At 42.0% G+C, this 22,247-nt stretch overlaps 1 protein-coding gene across 1 annotated transcript in view; it reads right to left on the reverse strand.

The window, feature by feature from the left end:
• Window positions 1-22,247, reverse strand: part of TENM1 (teneurin transmembrane protein 1) — a 616,814-nt gene that overhangs the window by 87,716 nt on the left and 506,851 nt on the right. The window contains exon 23 of the mRNA XM_066581697.1: window positions 20,818-21,050. Within this exon, the coding sequence (XP_066437794.1) occupies window positions 20,818-21,050 (233 nt within the window). The remainder of the gene's footprint in view (window positions 1-20,817; window positions 21,051-22,247) is intronic.

Here is a 22,247-nt window from a genome sequence, read left to right on the forward strand (position 1 = left end):
ACACCTGGGCGACAATTGGTTTGCACACTATATCTGAACATTTAAATTACAGTTTTTTCAGATTTTTATTAAAAATGTAACCCTAAATATTCATCACATTGACACATTTCTCTGGTGCGGCTTACTCTTCTATAAGATCTGGTCAAAATGTTATAGTTTATGCATTAACACTTGAATGACTTGAGGGCAGGCAGTTGCAACTGTCTTACTTGCTGCATTGATAACTGTACTCACCTATATGCATCTACTAGGCTTGATCTCTCTGAACTGTGGGAAGTAGCAGTTACGTAATAGGGAGCTTCACAATTTTCCTTATTGAGACTTAGTTGACGTACAAATTCCTACAAGTTTCTTGCAGACTATAATTATCAATGCAGTAATAGAAATGTGTACTACATGAGTTAACTTTGAATTGACCTTGCATATACTGTCAAAAGCCCCACTGAATAAGTAATGCTGCTGTGTAAAGCATGGTAGAGTGATATAAGTAGGTAATGAGAAGCCATCTCTAACATAAGACAGAAAATTGATGTGTGAGTTTAGTTGGCTACATTGAGCGCTGCCTCTGATTGGCTGTGAGCCGTGACAAATCACAGACAGCATTCAGCTGTCATTCATTGAATGGCTGAGTGTTGCCTGTGATTGGCTGAGTGCTCAGCCAATCAGGCACAGCCCTTTCAGGAGGTGGGATTTTTACATTCTCGGCAGAAGAAGAAGCTTCAGATAGTGCTGGGGAACTAGCGAGAAGATACGCCGGAGGCCCAACAGCGGCGGAGAGGTGATGTTTTTTTTTTTTTTTACAGCAGCTAGGGATGATTTTCAGGGAAGGGCTTATATTTAAAGCCCTTCCCCAAAAATCACTGCAGGGGTTGCCTGCATCCCATTGCTTTCAATGGGACTGGTGGCAGTAGCGCTAGCCCCATTGAAAGCAAGGGGTACATAGCTGCGGTCACGCGCATTTTCAACATGCGTGGAGCGCATTTTTCTTGTGCACATAGATGCGTTAAAAAAAAAACGCTCGTCTGACTAGCCCTTAAAGAGAATAGCCTCAAGTGGCAAGCTTTCCTTCATTAAGACACAAGCAAAAATTTTCATTAAAAGAGCTAATTATGTAAAAACTAATTCGATGACCCTTTCCAAGCTTCCCAACACTGATGTCACTCAGGTTCATATATTGCTCATGAGCAGAATATTTAAGGGGTGGCCTCACATTGGTGGTGGTCTGACCACTGTGACCGGCGTCAATAAAGGTGGCTATATATTATAATAAAGTTGATCAAAATTAGAGATGAGCGAACATGTCCGTTACGGACACATCCGCACCCGGACACCGGCTTTGCCGAACACTGCAGTGTTCGCGCGTAAAGGTCCGGGTGCCGCCGGGGGGCGGGGAGATGCGCGGCGGCGCGGGCGGCAGTAGCGGGGAACAGGGGGGAGCCCTCTCTCTCTCCCTCTCCCCCCCACTCCCCGCCGCACCCCCCCGCGCTGCCACGGCGGCCCCCGAACTTTTTCGCCCGAACACTGAAGTGTTCGCAAAGTTCGGTGTTCGGGCGAAAAAGGGGCGGGGCCGAACGTGTTCGCTCATCTCTAATCAAAATGTACAATTTCAGCCAAAACAATCATTCGACTTTTTTCGGAGGCGACATGTCCAGCCATTGAGTTTTGTGATTTGACCATTTTAGATTCAACCCAATCTCAAAACTTTTGTACTTAATGGAGACTTGTAGACTCCTATGAAAACATAGTTTTTAAAAAAAATTTTTGTCCCACTTTTGGACCTTGAAATCTCCACTACGAAACTCCAGGATGCATTCAATGGGTGCTCCTCCACGAAATGCACATACTGCACAGTCAAGCTTCTCTCTGTAACTCATCATTAACAACTCCTCAGGTTGAGAACCCAACACTTATAGCACATCCCCAATTCAAACCACGTACCCACTCTCACAGCCACTCTTGCCTTGACCACTGTTTATGTGCCATTACAATTTGCAATGTCATCATTTTTAATTAAAGGCAAAATGAGCTATGTGCTTCAACGGAAATGTGCAGAGCAGAGTTACAGCAGTGGTGAGTGTGAAGGCAAAGCCAGAATTGTGGAGTACTGTCCCTAAGGTTGCTGAGCTGTTGCCTGGATGCACCCGAGGCCACTGGAAGAGATAATGTCTGGGAAGTAGAGGGTGCTGAAGTAGTGTTTGATGAGTGAACTGACTACAGTAACGCCAAGCCAGGAAGCCATACCGCTGTTTCTGCTAATGTTGAAGAGCAACAAAAAGACTAGAGTTGTGGTGCCATAGCTCTTGTCTTTTTTTCTTCTCGTCATTAGTTGTAGATGCTAACCCGATTGTTGGTTGATCAGCGTACTAGGCTGGCAGTACCTAACATTATTTCTACGCACGCCTCTCGATTTCCCACCCTTGCCTCCGTACATTCCTTTCAGGCACTCTTCTATCTGGGTTGATCTGCCCCCTTTTTTATCCTTCTGCTTTCCAAAGCTCTTTCCGCCAGACAGTAACTACTTGTATACTGCTGTTTCAAGTTTGTCTTCAGTAAAAGATCTGTTTGAGCAACATCTAGCATTATGTGTTTTCTCTTGGTCTATCTCATGAGCGAACGATGTCAAAGTTTGTTTGTTCGCTCGTGCAGCCTGTTTATAAAAAAAAATCATAATTCTTATTTATCCATCCACGTAGCGGTCTGAGGGCTTGTTTTTTTGCGGGATCAGTTGTATTTTTCAATGGTGTTATTTAATGAAACATTTCATGTACTGAAAAATGTTAACATTTTTTAAGTAGGGTGAAATGCAAAAAAAGTGCAATTCCGCCATCTTTGGGGAAGGATCTTGTTTCTTTGGTGTACACAGTGCAGCAAAACTTACATGTTAATTTTATTCTATGGTTTAGTACAATTACCATGTTACCAAATTTATATAGTCTTCTTTTTGCTGTACTGCTTTCAAAAAATAAAATATCTTGGGAAAATAAATAAAATCATTTTCTTCTTCTGACAGCCATAATTATTTTATTTTTCCGTTGACATGGTTGTGCAAGGGCTTATTTTTTTGTGGGACGTCATGCAGTCTTTATGAGTACCATTTTGAAGCACACATGACTTTTTGATTGCTTTTTATTACATTTTTTTCTTGGAGACAAGATGGCCAAAATAGCAAAATTCTGGCATTTTAGTTTTTTTTCTGACATCATTCACTGCGCATGGTAAATAATGCATCACTTTAATAGATCAGGCTTTTATGGATGCAGTAATACCAAATATGTTTTTTTTTTATTTAGATTTTTTTTTATTATAAATATGGGAAAATGTTTTTTTTAAACTTTATTTACCTTTTATTTTTTAAATAATTTATAGAACTTCTTTAAACTGATTTTTACATTCTTTTTAGTCCCCATAGGGAACATGAACTTGCGATGGTTTGATCCCTCCTGCAGCATGATATAATACCATAGTTGATAGGCAATCTGTAGTGGCAGTCATAGGAGTCATGCCAACCAAACGGCACCCCATGATCTCATCGTAGGGGACAATCGGAACCCACAAATTCCAATTGAGGTATTTAAAAGGTTAACAGCTGCAATCAGCGGGAGTGCTCATCACAGCTGTTTCAGGCAGGGGTTTGCTGTATAAAACAGCCAGCACTAATAAACATTTCCTGTCAGTTGTCAATGGTTAAGCCCAGTGAGGGTGAAATATTTTCTTACCACAACCTTGGCCATCTGATATCTGTGGATGGATTCTACAATAAACTGCTGCAGTTCAGAAAGCCAAGGAGGTCCACTGAGGTACTAGATGGGTATCTCTAATGAAATGGCAATTCAATGTATATGCCCTCCTTATGTGGTTGTGCTAATTACTTACAACTCAAGAAGCAGAGCGTAGTAAAAACACATAGAGAATAGATGGTCTACGAGTATGATGGCCTCCTAACAACTTTCAGGTTCTTGCAATGCTAGAAGATTAAGAAGATTAATATGCATAAATGGAGAAAACATTCCAATGGAACGTTCAGCCTTCTTGCCAATACAGCAGCTAGATTTAGGAGTACAGTGAAAATTTAATACATACTAGCGCTGCCTCGTGTGATGTCCGTTAATCCCCGTGGGGAGTCCCCTCATCACTAAACACTGTGACAGCACTGTCACAGTGTTCAGTGATAAGGGGTCTGCAGTGGGAACGAAAGAATTCCCTGCCACAGCTGTCACAGAGGACTGGAATGCAATCTCATTGCTTTCAATAGGGCCGGCGCTGCTGCCGCCCCATTGAAAGCAATGGGAAGAAGGCAACCCCTGCAGCGATGACATATGAACACTTTATAGGAAACTAATGGTTCTAATAGACTCAATTTTTTTTGCGCACATAGATGCACCAAAAAAATCACTCATCTGACCACAGCCTAAGAGCAGTGAGACTGTGGAACTCTCTGCCTGAGGACGTGGTGATGACAAATTCGATAAACGAGTTCAAGAGGGGCCTGGACATCTTTCTTGAGCGATACAATATTATATGTTATAGTAATTAATTACGTCTGTAGGGTTGTTGATCCAGTGATTATTCCAATTGCCTGATTGGAGACAGGAAGGAAATTTTTCCCATAAATGGGGAAAATTGGCTTCTACCTCATTGGGTTTTTTTTGCCCCTGGATCAACATTGGGGTAACAGGCTGAACTGGATGGACATACTGTATATCTTTTTTCAGCCTTACATACTATGTTACTACGTATATGCTTGCTAGCACACTGTATGGTTGATGCTTTTAAACAGTTTAAGGGTATGACATTTCTACTGTATGTGCTATTGCTGTCAAGGATTTCTCTCCTGTCTTAGAGACACAGGTGGAATTGAAACTCCCCTGAACAGAAATCTAAATTGAAAATCTCTCTATTGTGGTCTGTTCTCAGTCTTCGGGGAGATGCATTTTCAAAGATTACAAAAAAAATAAAGAATTGTGGAAACACCCAATTACTAAGGATGCCATTTATTACATCTTATCTGGGCCATCCAATAATTTGATCTGCCTCCATGGCTGAAAGTTGGAAGACTGATTTGTTAACCTCTTCATCTGACTGTTGTATGAAGCATTACATACAGGATCGGTTAGACTTAGCACACACCTCACCGGTAGATCTCCATACGTTATTGTTTCCTAAGTGTGACACAAGATGTATGGAGTTAAAGGGACTTTATTGTCACTTTTTTTCCCCTTCATTTATACAGTTGGTATCTGCATTAACTCTTCTCAAGGGTTTACATCTGCCTTCCGCCACCTGTTCAACATTTAAATGATAATGTTTAAGCAGAGATTGTGATGAGACAGCAGTGTACTCTAGCCACTGGGAGGCTTTTAATCACAAACAAAGTGTTGCCATACTATTTTTTTTAATTTATTTATTTCCTGAATTAGAACATGGAAGGGAATTAAAAATGAAGAAAAAAAATCAATGATACCTTGGAGCCAGATTGTGAATCCTAATTAGAATCCTAAACATGAGTGTAAAAGGATAAAAGGGGTTAAGAACAAGCTCTGCGTATCTAAGTAATAATCAAATATCCCACTGCGCAAAATTGAGTAGCCCATGGTGCAGCATTATGCACTTCCAATTACTGCCTGTTGTCTGTCACACCCAGAATGCAAAATAAAGTTCAAAGTCAAAGTGAATCAAGTTAATTGATGTAAAGTTCTGGATGACTTGTAAAACTCAGCAAAGCTCTGAAACTTCTGAGAACATATTAGATCACAGACCATTCTTTTCAGCTAATCTTCGGACTGTTTAATGGGCTACTCTGGTGAAGGTTTTTTTTTAAATTCTCTATGTAGTTAGCCCCCCCCCTAGTGTATATAAAAGAGCTGGTGTTACCGTGGTTAGTTATTCCTTTTCCATCTAAAACTTTCTTCTCAGATGGTCATGTGATCTCAGTTCTGACCAGCTCAGATCTACTTGGGGTTATGCTGTCTGAAACTAGTCAATTTCACAGTTTGAGTGATGCTGTTACACGAACCTACCACAGAACCTGCTCGGAGGGAGACACATAAAGGAGAAATCCAGGAAAAGCGGGATCAGGCAGGCTAAGCAGAGGAGCAGAGAGCTGGGATACATGAAGAATTCCCTACTAACAGCAATGCCTTTCCTGGATATTCCCAAACATACAGCACAACAGGTAATTTTAAAACTAGTGGGGAATGAAGGCTGTGACTTAATCACATGACCAAAAAAACCCCAACAAAAACCATACAATTTACTCATTGTAACAATTATAGGCATATGAATCAGGCTTTATTCACACAAGCGTTTTTACGTGGCTATATAGCCGCGTTTTCACGCTGGTCGAAAATCGCGACCATCTGAGGCATCGGATTCCAATGAAATGGGCGATTTAGTGTCGAAATAGGCTACCGTAATTATACGCTGCATGAAAAGATAGGTCTGGATCTATCTTTTGACCGATATATGCTGGCGGCCCCCATAGACTCCTATTGGAGCTGGAAAAATAGGGAGGGGGAGGCAGTTTAGCAGCATCCAACACAGGGAAGAGCTTACAGGTGCCTCTATTTAGGCATTTGAAGTCATTCCAAGGGTTAAAGGGGTTGTCCCGCGGCAGCAAGTGGGTCTATACACTTCTGTATGGCCATATTAATGCACTTTGTAATGTACATTGTGCATTAATTATGAGCCATACAGAAGTTATAAGAAGTTTTTCACTTACCTGCTCCGTTGCTAGCGTCCTCGTTTCCATGGAGCCCGTCTAATTTTCGGCGTCTAATGGCCAAATTAGACGCGCTTGCGCAGTCCGGGTCTTCTTCGTTTCTCAATGGGGCGCTCGTGCAGGATGCCGGCTCCGTGTAGCTCTGCCCCGTCACGTGCCGATTCCAGCCAATCAGGAGGCTGGAATTGGCAATGGACCGCACAGAAGCCCTGCGGTCCACCGAGGGAGAAGATCCCGGTGGCCATCTTCAACCGGTAAGTAAGAAGTCACCGGAGCGCGGGGATTCAGGTAAGCGCTGTGCGTTTTTTTTTTTAAGTCCCTGCATCGGGGGGGGGGGGGGTTGAAAAAAAAAAAACCCGTTTCGGCGCGGGACAACCCCTTTAATGCCGAGGGAAGGGTTTCCGGGTTGCAACGTATTTTTTCGCTAATACGTCGCACCCAGTGAATGGAAGAGAAAATGCTAAGTAAGCTTGGGACTTGATCGCGTCATTTCTTCATTCATGTGATTTAACGGCACATGAGGGCAACCGCAAAAACACATACACAAACACAAACAAAATGACCAAACAGCCATAATTAATAAAAATGATAAAGAAAAGACTGCATGCAACCTTACATTAGTAAATTAATAAAATAATGGAACATCGCACAGAATAATTATTAAAAGGAATGTATGGTACAAATTACAAATGCAATAAAAATAGAGCAATTGTATATAAATCCAATATTTAATTAATTAGCCAATCAATCAATTAATTAAATAATTACCTCTACAAGAATTATGTCAAATATAACAGCAGGAAATGAAAAGTAGAAGATTAAGAAAAAAAAGGTGGGGGTGGAAGAGGAAAGGAGAATAAAAGAAGAATAAAAACAAACAAGAGGAGAGCAATAAACTCTACAGCAATTAATAATAATACACTAACAATCCTAATTAATATAATAATGAGCCATACGCTATATAAGGCCTCTTTCACATGGCTGGCGCTGTAAAAACACATGAACGAGTCCACAAATGTAACATTTGCGCACCCGTTCAGACGGCAAGGGCCCCAGCACATATATGCCAAGGCTGCAATGCCGTTGCCTCCCCTTCCCTCCCTCTCGCCGGCTAACCTCCTCTCTACTTCCCTCCAGCGGTTTGCAGTGTGGGTGGGTGGGGCGAGGATGGAGTTAAGCACCAGTCATCTCCTCACAGCCAGCAATAGGAGGGGGCGGGGCAGAACAGAGTTTAGCCCCTCCCCATCCCACCTTCTCCCATTGCAAAGAGTCGGAGGGGATGAGAAAGAGGAAAGAAGAGGGAGTGAGTTTAGCAGTCACGCTGCTAAACTCCCTCCCACCTCCCTTCTCCAGCCACTGTCATTGGCTCCCATAGGAGTCTATGCAGCAGCCGACGTATTCTGGCCGGAAAGATAGTTCCAGGACTATCTTTTTGGCCCACGCGTGAAAGCGCTCAGCACTATATTGGTCCGGCTGGGTGCTTTTACGCTGTTGGAATAGGGCCATGTGATTGGAATCCAATGCATCAGATCGTAGCATATATTGGCCAGCTGTGAAAACAGCGGCCAATACACGCTTATGTGACAGAACCCTTAAAGTAGTAGTAGTAATTCAATAAATGGAAGTAATTCAATAAAAATCAATATATTAACAGGTGATGGGAAACCATTATATATAAATCAATAGAGAAGGATATGAATTAATGTAAAACACATACAACGCATGAGATGTCAATAACAGAATATACAACATATAGCATGCTGTGCACTGTTCTATTATTTTATTGTTTTACTAATGTAGGGTTGTATGCAGTCTTTTTCTTTATCATTGTTATAAATTATAGCTGTTTGGTCATTTTGCATTATGATTATTACAATTTGGAAATGCATGTCTTGTCTTTGATCTTGCTCATGTGACTGTCATCACATGGCTCGATGATGTCACTGCCTTCATTCCCTGTCAGTTTTAAAGTCCCCTCTCGTGCTGTATGTATGTGAACAGCCAGATGAAGGTATCGTCACGGAAACACATTGCTGTGAATAAAGTATTCTTTGTGTATCTTGGTTCTCTGGTCCTCTGCACATCTGATCCAGCTTTTCCTGGATTTCTCCTTCACGTTCTGCATGGAAGACATTGCTTCTATTGGGGTGGCTGTAGCTATATAACAGATGTCAGATGTGTTATAGTCCTTGTATAACTGGCCGACGTACCATTATTCCTTTCCTTCTTCTTCACCATTACACTTTAATCCTGCGGCACTATGGAGTGCTGTGTTCTGACACTCTTATCACAGTTACTAATGATGATCACACAGTTATAATCGAGGAGATCACAGCTTATCCTCCTAACTACTTTGGGTATTTAGCTTACTTAGGATTTGGGTGAATATAGAGGGCAATAACAATTAAACTCCCCCCCCCCCAATCAGGCAAAAATGGTATACCCCATGCATATTATCAATTTCTGCTACAGCTCTGCCCTAACAACCAATCAGGTTGAATTAGCCAACCAAAACAACCAATCAGATTGCTGGAATTGTGAATCTGAACCAATCTGGTTGCTGGAACTGCTGAATACCGGCAGAGGTGTAGCAAAAATTGATAATTTGCATACCCCATAGATAATGCTGTGCTGATGCACCATGGGAAAGGTTTAAAAGTGAAAGCAAAAAATCTGATCATCATGATGGTGTCTGATAAGCATCAGACAGGGGGCTGCACTTTATGGGAGTGTATGTAATATACACAGAAGACCTCCAGAGTGTGACAGGCAAACAGTTGAAGGGAGCAAGGGTGGAAAAATGTATGTTTTCTGGAGTGGCCCTTTACATGCAGTCTATGAAATGAATGTAATTTATGATGATCCAGTATATATAATTGTATTGGGGGCTTTAAATATCTAATGTTTAAAGAACAAAAAACTATTTAATGCACTCACAAATATGAAGCAGAAAGGAACATCTGGAAGGGTATAACAGCTTTGAATACCATTCCCATTGTTTGCAACTAATGCACATATGTATATATTTGCTAATATTTCCCCTATTTATTAATTACCCTAATTTGTGAAGGTTATATCTTGGTTGGATTTTGGTGACCATAATTATTTCACTTGTTACCTTTCTTACCCTATGTTTTACTTAAGTTCCATTAGTGAGTGTCTGATAGGTGAGCCAACTTTGATAGCACCAGCTCCTAATAACATCATGGTGTCTCCGTTCCATTACCTATTGCTAACATGTACAATTTGAATGTTGAAGTCTCAGGTCCGTTTCACACCTGCACTAGTATTCCTGTTGTTCAGCTCCACCCTCAGAGCCAAACAAAGAAAATGCAGAAACCCCTGATCTGGCACATGCGGGAGCCGAGCAGAAGGACTCCATTGATTATAATAGGATCTATCCAGCTTCTGGCATGCTGGCCAAAGTTTTCACAGACAAACTAGCACTGAATGGAGCCTCCAGCGCAGATGTGAATAAACCTTAAGCGTAAGGTGTCAGTTTGCTTTCTATGTATTTTTAGCACTGGTTTTTATGGAATAAAAGCTACAAATTCCGTTTCTTCACACATTGAATTATAAATGAATCCTGTGAGTTTATACATATGCTTCACACTCCTTGACAACTTCAGCCTTTGAAATGATAACCTTCCCTGCTGTGCAGTATATGGGTTCAGCTTGACACTGCTTATACCATGCCCTTCCTCAGCTCAGATACGCAATTATATATTTTTTCCTTATTTTGATTCCAGCGGACCTTTTCATTGTTCTCATCTAGCAATCCACATTGTGATTGTTATGGTAATTATTATATGAAGTTAGACTTTATATTACTTATCTTCACTACCACAAACCTTTAAGACCTATGGTCTACTCCTGATATTTGATAGCTTGGGGCATAGTATATAAAGTGCAAACTGGACTTAAAGGGGTTGTCCGCCGGCGAAACTGATTTTTTTTTCCCCCCATGAATGTCCTGTAGAGGAAAAGCATCACACATTACAGCTTTAACCATGAAAAACGATATTTTCCTCACCTTTTTATTCCTTTTCTTCCCCTTATAAAGTTTGCCTGAAGGATTATTCAAAGATGGCGCCGCTGGGTAGTTCCCATGATGCACTGCTGCCTCCCTCTCCTCAGTGCGCGCTCCCGATGACACCGGTCACATGACTGGAGGACCGGCATCATGCACGCTTCACTGCTTTGAATGGAGCCAGCAGCCGGCCGGCCCCATTCAAAGTAATGAGAGAGCAGGGAGAGCAGTGCGATCTGCTCCTACAGCTCTGACAGCAGTAGCAGGAGATTCCTTCATCTCCCCGGCATGTCCCCTCATCACTGGACACTGGGACAGCAGTGTCACAGCCTCCAGTGATGAGGGGACATGCCGGGGAGGTTAAATAATCTACTGCTACACCTGTCAGAGCTGTAGGAGCAGATCGTGATCTCTAGCAGCACTTTCAATAGCTGACGATCGTCGGCTATTGAAAGTGAAAGTAGCACCAAGCATGCCCTACACACACACACACACACATATGCCCCCCCCCCCGGGACTCCTGACAGCCCGGCCACCACCAGCAGCACACACACACACACACACACACATACATATGCCCTTCCCCCCCGGACTTCTGACAGCCCGGCCGACACCAGCAACACCCCCCCGGACTTCTGACAGCCCTGCCCACACCTGCCTCCCCTTCCTCCCCCTCACCGGCTCACCTCTTCTCTCATTTTCTCTGGCTTTTTGTGGTGGAAGTGGGCGGGGCAGGGGTGGAGCTAAGCACCTCCCCTTGTTCGCAGCCAGCATGCCGGCCCACGTGACCTTGCTGCTGAACGAACGTGATCTCCTGCTCGGCATCTCTTCGCCTGCTGCTAATGCAACCCACCCTTGTCTATCATCGGCAATGGTTAATACACTAGTACAGTACTGTACAATTGCACTCCAATGTAACAGCACAGAGAACACAGTGATAACACTGAGGGCAGATGATGCACTGTAGTGCAGCAGATGTTACCTTCAGTCTTATGTAACACCACAAAGAACACAGTGATAACGCTGAGGACAGATGATGTACTGTAGTACAGCAGATGCCACCTGCAACCCTATGTAACAGCACAAAGAACACAATGATAACACTGAGAACAGATAATGATTTAACCTGCAGTCCTATGTAACAGCACATAGAACACAGTGATAACGCTGAGGACAGATAATGATGTCACCTGCAGTCCTATGTAACACCACAGAGAACACAGTGATAATGCTGAGAACATATGATGTACTATAGTACAGCAGCTATTACCTGCAGTCCTATGTAACAGCATGGAGAACACAGTGATAATGCTGAGGACAGATGATGTAGTAGATGTGACCTGCAGTCCTATGTAACACCGTAGATAATACACAGTAACATGTCCAATAACAAGTTAAATGTTCATTTATTCTTTACGGTAGTCTTTTATATTCATTTATTATTGTTATTGTTTTTGGTATTAAAGACCATATTTATTCTCTATTAAATGTGATTTGGTGTGTTTTTTTGGAATGTCTAGAATGAATTAATTGGATTTACATTGATTCCTATAGAAATAATTACCTCAAGTAGCAACAGTTACAGGTAAAGCTGATTGCTTTCGGACGGATTACAACGTTAGTAGAGGTTTTACTGTATTAGCATTGCTACAAAGATCAGAATGATCAATGTGTTTCCAAACTCTATATGCGCATTCAAAGTTGGACACTCAGGAAGGAAGCTAGAAGGAAAATTGATGCTTTTGAACTCTGGTGGTGGAGAAGAATGCTACATATACCATGGATGGCAACGGTCACCAACAAGATAGTCCTAGACTGTATCAAGCAAAAAATATAGCTATAGGGCAAAATCAGCAAACAGCGGCTTTCATACTTTAGACATATCATGCAAGACAATTCTCTGGAAACAACATTGATGCTCGGCACGGTTGGTAGTCATGAAGAAGAAGATGCCAAAGAACATGTAGAACGCAATCAAGGCTGGTACAAACATGCATATGGAAGAACTGAAAGAAGCGGTCAAGGATAAGGATGCATGGAGAACGTTGATTCATAAAGTGACCAAAGTCGGCCTTGACTGACCGGATCATCATCATCAATCTCTTCTAGCTTTTCTGTTAAATACTGTATTAAACCATAGGAAGCAATGAACTTAAGAACAAGCATTTCTACGGCACAAATATTTCCAAGGAAATATTAGGAGACATTTATAAATCATTTTACGCTGGTTTCTAGCATAAAAAAGTCACACAATTTTACGCAGACTTGCTGGTACAAAAATGTTGCAACTTTTTGGTGGTTTGCGCCGCCTGCTACTTTCTCATAAAAGATGGTATGGCTTGTCAGAAGGGACGTGGCCGCCCAGTTCAACATATTTATGTGTAATTAATGCCAGAAGCTGCCCTAAATTATGCCAGCAATATACACCAGGTCAGACCTGGAGTACATCTCTGTGTAAGAGCTTGGAGGTGCAGGGATGTGCCTAATATATGAAGAGATGCTTGCCTCTTCATATATGATGTGCTGGCGAGAAATGATATTAAGACCGAAATTTGAATTGACGGTCTTGATATATTTCCCCAATAGATTGGTAATCAAATGCAACTTACAGTAAGGGATAAAATACTTCCGAGATGTTAAACTGCTTCTTGTAATGCACCTGGTATTGTTACCATATTACGTTTTTTTTCATATCCATGGCTAATTGAAATAGCCTTTATCCTGCAGAATGATCTATTGTACAGCTCCCAAGAGATAAATTTAAAAAACGACCTACAGCACAGGTCATGTTTTCAGGGCACCAGGTAACTAGGGAAATTGTTTAGTGCTAATTAGGACTTTGATAATTGAGTGCTTTGTTGTAAAAGTCTTATGAAATTGGTCTTGGAATTGAACTCAGGGGCACAGCTATGATTCCCAGAAATGTTGTTATCATATGTTCAGCTCCCTCTGGAACAATTGCAGCTCCAAAAACAAAACATCGCTCACGAAAATACTCATTGATTCCATACTCTGCCAAATGTGGAAGTGCTAAGCACCGAATATGCTGAAACACTTTCCCATCTGCTGCTTGTGTGTAAATTATAGGGGTAGAATGCATTTTAGGATTAGGACATGTGTCCTAACACTGCGATGGGGTAAAACAATTTTAAAGAGACTCTGTCACCATCTTTTTGCACCCCTCTCCGAGGGCAATATAGTGCCAGGCACACTGGTCACAGGGATATGTCTGCTGTGTGGGTCTGTGCCCAAAATCTGGCCGCTCCTCACCACAGACACATTAAAAACTCTCGGCTCGGCTACTGCAACTCGCTGTTCATTGGTCTTCCCGACACCAGACTCTCCGCTCTCCAATACTAAATGTGGCAGCTAGGCTCCTTTTTCTATCCAGCCGTTTATCAGATGCCTTTGCACTATGCCAGTCATTACATTGGCTGCCCATCCACTGCAGAACTAAATTTAAACTCCTCACCTACAATGCTCTCCATGGTGCCGCACCACCGTACATCGCTTCCCTCCTGTCTGTACACTACCCAGCCCACACAGTCCGATCCGCTAATACACTCAGACTGAACACCCCTCTAATACGAACCTCACATGCTCGCCTCCTGGACTTCACCAGAGCAGCACCCATCCTCTGGAACAGTCTACCCTAAGGCATCCGGACAATCCCCAATGTACGAAACTTCAGACACGCCTTAAAAACGCACCTCCTCAGGGAGGCATACCAAATCTGCTGACCTAGTTCCCCTGCCCCTCCCTATGAGTCCCCATACCTTCCACCCTGCCTATTGCATACGGCCTCTACCCCTGCACCTACTTACTGCCTGCACCCCATTTACGTCCTAATAACTGATTGCCACGTGCAATTCCCATACTGCCTGTGTTCCCCCACGCCTCACCCCCCTCCCTCGTATCTCCTGTACCACCTCTACCCTGTTTGTTTCAAACTGATTGTATATTACATGTAATTGTTGTATTGTCTGTGTTCCTCCATGCTTGAAAGCGCTGCGGAATAAATTGGCGCTATACAAATAAAGATTATTATTATTACTATTGGAGAAACTTGCATTTTATTGGTAGCAGCAAATGCATAGAGGACTACTTAAAGTAGTCCTGGATATTCATGAGCTGTAGGCTAGCCACACTCACACCATCCTTCCGCGACTAATTGACAGCTGTCTGCTCATTACTGTGCAGAGAGAGAGAGAGCTGCCAATCATTGCCTTGAGGGCAAAGTGGGTGTGGCTAGCTTTCAGCTCATGAATATGCAAGACTAGTTCTGGGTCTGTCTGCTGCTACTAAAAAAATTTGATTTTCTCCAAAACTCCTGCACAAATCTGCACAGCCGACACATCACTGCAATCAGTGTGACAGCAACTACCTTATGGTGCTTTCAGAGAGGGCTGAAAAAACATGTTGACAGATTCCCTTTAAGTGCTTAAAATGCAATAGAGTGGACTGAAAACATTCTGACAGGAAGAATCATACAATCTTTAGAGCAAATCAGAAGCAATCTGGAATTTTGGGCTGATTAGATATTAGATGATTTGCTTTTAATTTCTCTTTGCATAGTTTGCGTGTATCTAGCAGGCATTTTATGTGCTTGTATTCCAAGTACATGACAGCGCAATTTTATTGAGAACTGTAAATCTTCATAGATAAAGAGTTAAGTTAAGAAATGTAGCAGCTGTTAACATGACCCCCTCCACCCAACGCTATTACCACCGTGAACCACAGCACACGTATGTTATTAATGTAGCATGTCCCGTTGAACAATTTAATAGTTCTAACATCTGTAGAATAATACTAGCTATCTACAGCCATTGCAAGAGGAAAAGCCTCCTGCATAACTTTTTTACATTTAACTCCGCAACAAAATAGTTTCTGCGTTCCCAAGCTCTCTTTATTGATGACTGCTATGCTGCAGCAGCGGGTGGCTGGGCTGCTGCTACGTAAGGATAATGAAAACAAAGGTTTGGTGCCGTGTTAGCCAGTAGAGCAAAATGTGATTGTTCCCAGCAAGAGAATCCAAGTAATCTTGTAGATATGATACCCTCTAATGGCTAACAAAAATACATAATGTTACAGCGAGCTTTCCAACCTCTCGTGTTCGAACAATCCCATTTTGCTATGTAAGGAAAAACAGTGAAGAGAATGCAGTGGTAAATCACTGCTGAAGAGCCTTAATTCTCCGAGTCAACAGTGGTTCCATAGGTCAGACACCCTGGGATCATAAAATGATGGCATAGCCTAGTGATAATTAGTTAACTAGTTGTACTGTATGTAGACCAGGCTACCACAAGCAATCAAGGCAAAAAAAAAGTTCTTAATACATTTACTTATACTATATATCAGTATTGCTTAATAATTTATCATGTAACCGAATCTGTAATGCTCAATTTTCAGAAAAGAAGTGTCTGTAAAGTACAATAAATTTGGCATAATTACTGTATTACTTTTGGCTTGTTTAGCTTAGTAAATCTAAACATCTGACTCTGTTTTCTGGGATAGTCTTAAATTGGCACTAAGTTTGTAAAAAGAACTTGCACTTATATGATAACCAGACTGATAACTAGCAGAACTGCTATGTACTTTATTTACCTGAAATGATGGTTTTGTGCTGAAAAATCACTGTAGTACTGCAGTGCTGGCCACTAGGGGTCACTCTTCCTCCTAGTTTGCTGTCTACTACAAGCTACTAAATGATTGACAGGACATGCCAAGACATTAGACAGAAAGTAGAGGAGAGGGATGAGTCATCATGCTTACTAAGGGTGAAGTCACACGAACGTATATCGACTCGGTTTTCACGCCGAGCCGATATACGTTGTTCTCGTGTGCAGGGGGGGGGAGGATGTAAGAGCCAAGTGCAGGAACTGAGCTCCCGCCCCCCTCTCTGCCTCCTCTCCGCCCCTCTGCACTATTTGCAATTAGAGGAGGCGGAAAGGGGGCGGGGCTAAAGTTCGGGAATTAGCCCCGCCCTCGCCCCGCCTCTTCCCATTGCAAATAGTGCAGAGGGGCGGAGAGGAGGCAGAGAGGGGGGCGGGAGCCTCAGTTCCTGGCCCTGGCTCTTCTATCCTCCCCCCCCTGCACCCGAGGACAACGTATATCGGCTCGGCGTGAAAACCGAGCCGATATACGTTCGTGTGAACGCACCCTCAGGCTGCCTGCAGACAGGCGGGTTGGATCCGGCGGCGAGAATTCTCGCCGCGGGACCCGACCTGAGAACCTGCAGGGACGAGCGCGTACTCACCCGCACTTGGTGGCCCCGGCTCTTTCATGTGCCGGCTGCTGGGCAGCCGGCGCATGTGCAGACCGGAGCCGGCGGCCGGGTGAGTGACGTTTCTGTGCGAGGCTCCGCAAGCCCCGCACAGAAATAGGACATGCTGCGGTTTGCTTGCCGCGCGACATTTCGCGCGGCCAAACCGCGTCCGTCTGCATAGGAGTGCGTATTGTAATGCACTTCTATGCAGGCTTTCAGTGGCGGAAATCCCGCGGAAAATCCTGCGACGGGATTTCCGCCCGTGTGCAGGCGGCCTAAACTATGTAAAGAGGTAAGGGTGATAGGGGGAATGAAAGACACACACATATATGCTGCAGGAACTAATGGGGAGTTATCTGCTGCTATTTATTCACATGTATACTGCTCAGCAGATAGAGAGCAGCATCTGAAGTTCAGTTCCAGATGAATTACATCCTAGGGTACTAAAGGAACCAGCAGAGGTAATTGCTGAGCCACTTGCCGTAACCTTTGAAAATTCTTGGAGAACAGGAGAAGTTCCAGAAGATTGGAGAAGGAAAAAATGTTGTCCCTATCATCAAAAGAGAAAATATTAAAAAAGCACCTGACACAACCACAAAAAATATTCACTTACACCTACATTAAATAAAAAATAAATAAATCTTGGTATTTGTATAGCGCCAACTTATTCCGCAGCGCTTTCAGGTAATTATTACCCCCCACCAAGCTGTGTTCTCAACCTTGAGCCAGCTACCTGACACATGCAGGGATCGAACTTGCAACCTTCAGGTCGTAGGCGAGAGCTTACACTCTGCACAACACGAGGCTCATTTGAGGTATATTGTGACAATGCAGTATTTACTAGTTCAGGAAAGACCCATATGTGACATGCAACAATGTGGGTGTCATCTATAATGAGTGGATGACTTTCCAAAACTAGTCATTCAGAAAATTCGGAAGGCTTAGTTTCTTGTACTGCACCGCTTACTAGATATCCTAAAGTAGCTGAATTATTGCTGAATTCAATTTAGGTCTAGCAGAGGTGAAACCAGATTGAGCCCACTTAGTTCCACTAAGGCTTTATTCCCATGAGCGCATTTATGGCGCGTTTTCACGCCCCGGGCGCATATACGGTACCCATGTGAAGCATTGGTTTCCAATGCAGCCATTCAGATGGGCAAAAAACGGCGCATAAATACACCGGCAGCACAATAAAAAGAACATATACATGGCTGGCGCATATACGCTCAGCCAAAACATAGTTCTAGAACTATGTTTTGGCCAATATATGCTGGTGGGTCCTATACACTCCTATGGGAGCAGGGACAGAGAACGGTGAGGGTGATCATTGAGTGGAACAGGTTACCACGGGAGGTAGTGAATTCTCCTTCAATGGAAGCCATCAAACAGAAGCTGGACAAGTATCCATCTGGGATGATTTAGTGAATCCTGTATCGAGCAGGGGGTTGGACCAGATGACCCTGGAGGTCCTTTCAAATTTTACAATTCTTTGAATATTTTACTTGAGGAAAACTCCTTAATGTTTGGAATAAGATTTTTTGAATCACATTATATTACTACGATGGTGGACAACATCTCTAGCATTTGCTACTATCACCCAACCAAACTAGTGAGTAGGATGTTAAATTTGGATGTGCTCAGTCTATATGCAATGACAATTTTGGAGGATATTCTTAAAGGGAACAGCCTGGTGAACTTGTTGGTAGTAGAAACACTTTCTTCATTTCACAATATTTGTCTGTTAATATGGAAGGATTATTGCATGGATTTGCTCCAGATTTCCAGGCACTATACTTTATTAAATACAACACGTGAATAGTTATTCATTTCACAACTTCAATTTACATTTTGTTGAATAGTTTTCAAGTACTAAATAAATATTAATTATCTTGTCTGTGATTGTGATTTATTGACGAACATATTTCTCATGTCTGCACAACCAGGGAATAGTTAATTATGCTCAGAAGTTTATACAAGTCTAATTAAAATGTGATTTTTGTGTAATCGCCTGTCTTAGATTGATTCGCAAATTGCTACAATATTTAACTAGATATTAAGGACAAACATAAAAGGCAAGAGTATGGAAGTTCATGTGTCTTCTTCAGGACAACAGAAGTTTTTAATCTGATATGATTAAATGTAACTGTTCGAAAATAATTAAAAAACAAAACGTAATTAGATAAAGAGTTAACTGGGCAATCTATCCGGTATGTTTTATTTCTTCATTGCATGCTCATGAAAAAAATCCCATGATAGACATTCCAGAAAACCTAATATTACAGTAGAAAGGACCATTTGCTCACTATGACTTTTCTATACCAATGACCAATTAATGCTTTGAAATATCATGACTCCAAATTTGATTAACATTTCCATTAATATAATCCCACCAACAGCCCAGAGGATCAATATGATCTTTGCAGCTGGTTAGGCAGAAATGTCTCCTTACCGGATAAGGAGCATCATTTTTGCCTAGTGATAAGCCTTGTAAAACATTGTGCTACACAGGAATGCCTTGTGTAAATCAAAAAGTTACTACTGTAGCAGAATCGCTGAAGATCTGCAATAAACCATAGTGATAACTCATTGTTCATTTTTGTATTATTATTGTTGATCATTCTGAAATGAGAAAATTGTAGCAATTGTGGGTAAGTGTAAGCGGCCTGAAAACACCTCAATATTGTTATTTTTTTTATCAAGTTATCTTCCAGTGCAGTAGTATCTTTTCACAGTAAAGGCCCATTTGGATGGTACAAGTGTCAGGCAAACGATGCCTGACACTCATCCCCACACATACTAGCTAGTACTGTTAGCTCTTAGCGGTTAGGCTGTAGGAGATTTCTCTCCTCGCGCTCCCCCACTCCTCTCCATTGACATAACATAGCGGCCTTTCAGTACTGAACGGCTGCTATTTACACTGAGTGATCAGCGAGTGATTTGTTCAGTGTAAATAGCAGCCGTTCAGTACTGAACAGCCTCTATGTTATGTCAATGGAGAGGGGCGGGGGAGCGCAAGGAGAGAAATCTCCTGCAGCCACCCCACTGTGAGCCAGCGATACTAGCTCCCGTGCAGGTGCACGGGGACTTGTATGTGCAGGGACAAGTCTCAGGCATCATTTGCCCTTCCCTTGTCCTGTCTAAATGGGCTTTTACAAGGTAACATCTGGCAGTCCCAATGGATGACAGGAAATGGCCTTCCATTTCTAGGGCACGAAAGACTTCTTTGTGGTTTGAGAATGCACCTAAAGTAGCATATGACCACATTCAAAATTATCAAAAGTAACATAGTATATTAGGCTGAAAAAATACATATTTCTATCTAGTTCGACAATCAAAGTATAAAATTATCTGAAAGATTTTCTCTACTCTATTAGTATCTATTTCAATTAGACAAATTATCTGTCTACAAATATCTGAAGGGCTGTCACAGTGCAGAGGGATCAGCCCTATTCTCATTTGCACAAGGAAAGACTAGAAGCAATGGGATGAAACTGAAAGGGAGGAGACACAGATTAGACATTAGAAAAAAGTTTCTGACAGTGAGGGTGATCAGTGAGTGGAACAGGTTACCATGGGGAGTTGGAAAGTTCTCCTTCAATGGAAGTCTTCAAACAGAGGCTGGATAGACATCTATCTGGGATGATTTAGTGAATCCTGCACTGAGCAGCGGGTTGGACCCGATGACCCAGGAGGTCCCTTCCAACTCTACCATTCTATGAAATTACTAAATTAACACATAAAACGTAGCATATAATGCATTTCGTCAACTCATAACATAGAGATACTTTGCATTTATCAGTTTACCTCTTGGACTGTTAAGTGAAGCTTCATTTGCTTTTTCCCCATCTCCACAGTGGCTTTGGTCAAATGGGAGACATTGATCACCTGTCCCAGCTACCACTTCAAAATTCTTTGATAGCTCCTTAATATCAGAAAGAGATTTCACTCTGTAGACTTTCCTGGTGTTGGTATCTGACAAGTATAAAGATTCTGAGGTGGGATCCACGGACAAGTAGTATTTATGAGCTGGGCTAGTACTGTAAGAGAAAATATGGGAGATTACCATTTTTATCATTAAACTACTTAATTCAGTTCTATACGACATATTCCTTCACAATGCCATTGGCCTTTTTTATGATGCCAGACAAGTTTTATTGAGGAGTAATTAATTATTCCATCAGATCAGTCAACAACAATAATAATACTACCACAAACACCACAGTGAATGTATGGCTGCTTGCTCAATGGAATGAAAGTACAAGAGTTGTAGATTAAGAGTGTACCCATGTGTTCTGACAATGGAAATAATGATACTATTTTAGCAAAGGGTTGTCTACTTTACAAAAATCCATTTTTATATACCCTACTAGAGAATTTTGAGTTAATACCAGGGAATGCTCAAGATCCTCATCTCCTGGTCAGAGAGGAAAGCATTATAAAATAATGTCTCTCAACTTGAAGGACCTGTCCTGTCTTGCTCTACACATACTTCCCACTGGTTTGAATGGATATTATGTAATGGAAGGAAATGTTGGAACATTGGACGCTCATTGCTGGATTTCACCAGATCACAGCAGATCGATACTGGGTACCAGCAAGAAGACACTTTGTGATCATCTTGTTGTAAAGGCACCCTTCTAACAAGTAATAGAGATCATTCAAAGTGGACAAACTTTTTAAAGGACCATTCCATTCTCTGTTTATACCATAGAAGGGAAAATGGTGACAGGTCCTTTTTGAACTCCCAACAGTCAGAATTATATATAACCAGGTCTGATAAAACTAGAACTAAATACAAATAAATACTGTAGCGAGATATACTGTTCTATACTATCCTAGACAAAATGTTTAAATAATATCCAACAAATGTGTTTATAGAGACATTGCAATTGAAGACTGAAGTTTGAGTTGAAAGTAGAGATTTTCACGTTCAGCTCCAGAGCATTGATTGATGTTGTCAAGGTGAGGGCTTGCTTGCAATTAAGGCGTCTGCTTTCCTAGCAAACATTTTAATCTTTGCTAGCAGTAGGAAAAGTGTTAGGCGCTTAGGAGCTATTCAGTATATTTAGTCATTGCTTCACCCTTGGGTTTAAATTTCTTATCTTAACAATGTGCATCAGCAGTCTGTCATTATGTATGGTAGTGAAAATGTATGCAAGGGGAACATGGAAGAAAATCACAACAAGCAAATAGGGTCACAAGTCAAAGTAAGCCATATATTCTTACTTCTAGCT

The sequence above is a fragment of the Eleutherodactylus coqui genome, chromosome 10, assembly GCF_035609145.1.
Source record: "Eleutherodactylus coqui strain aEleCoq1 chromosome 10, aEleCoq1.hap1, whole genome shotgun sequence".
Classification (NCBI taxonomy): Eukaryota; Metazoa; Chordata; class Amphibia; order Anura; family Eleutherodactylidae; genus Eleutherodactylus; species Eleutherodactylus coqui.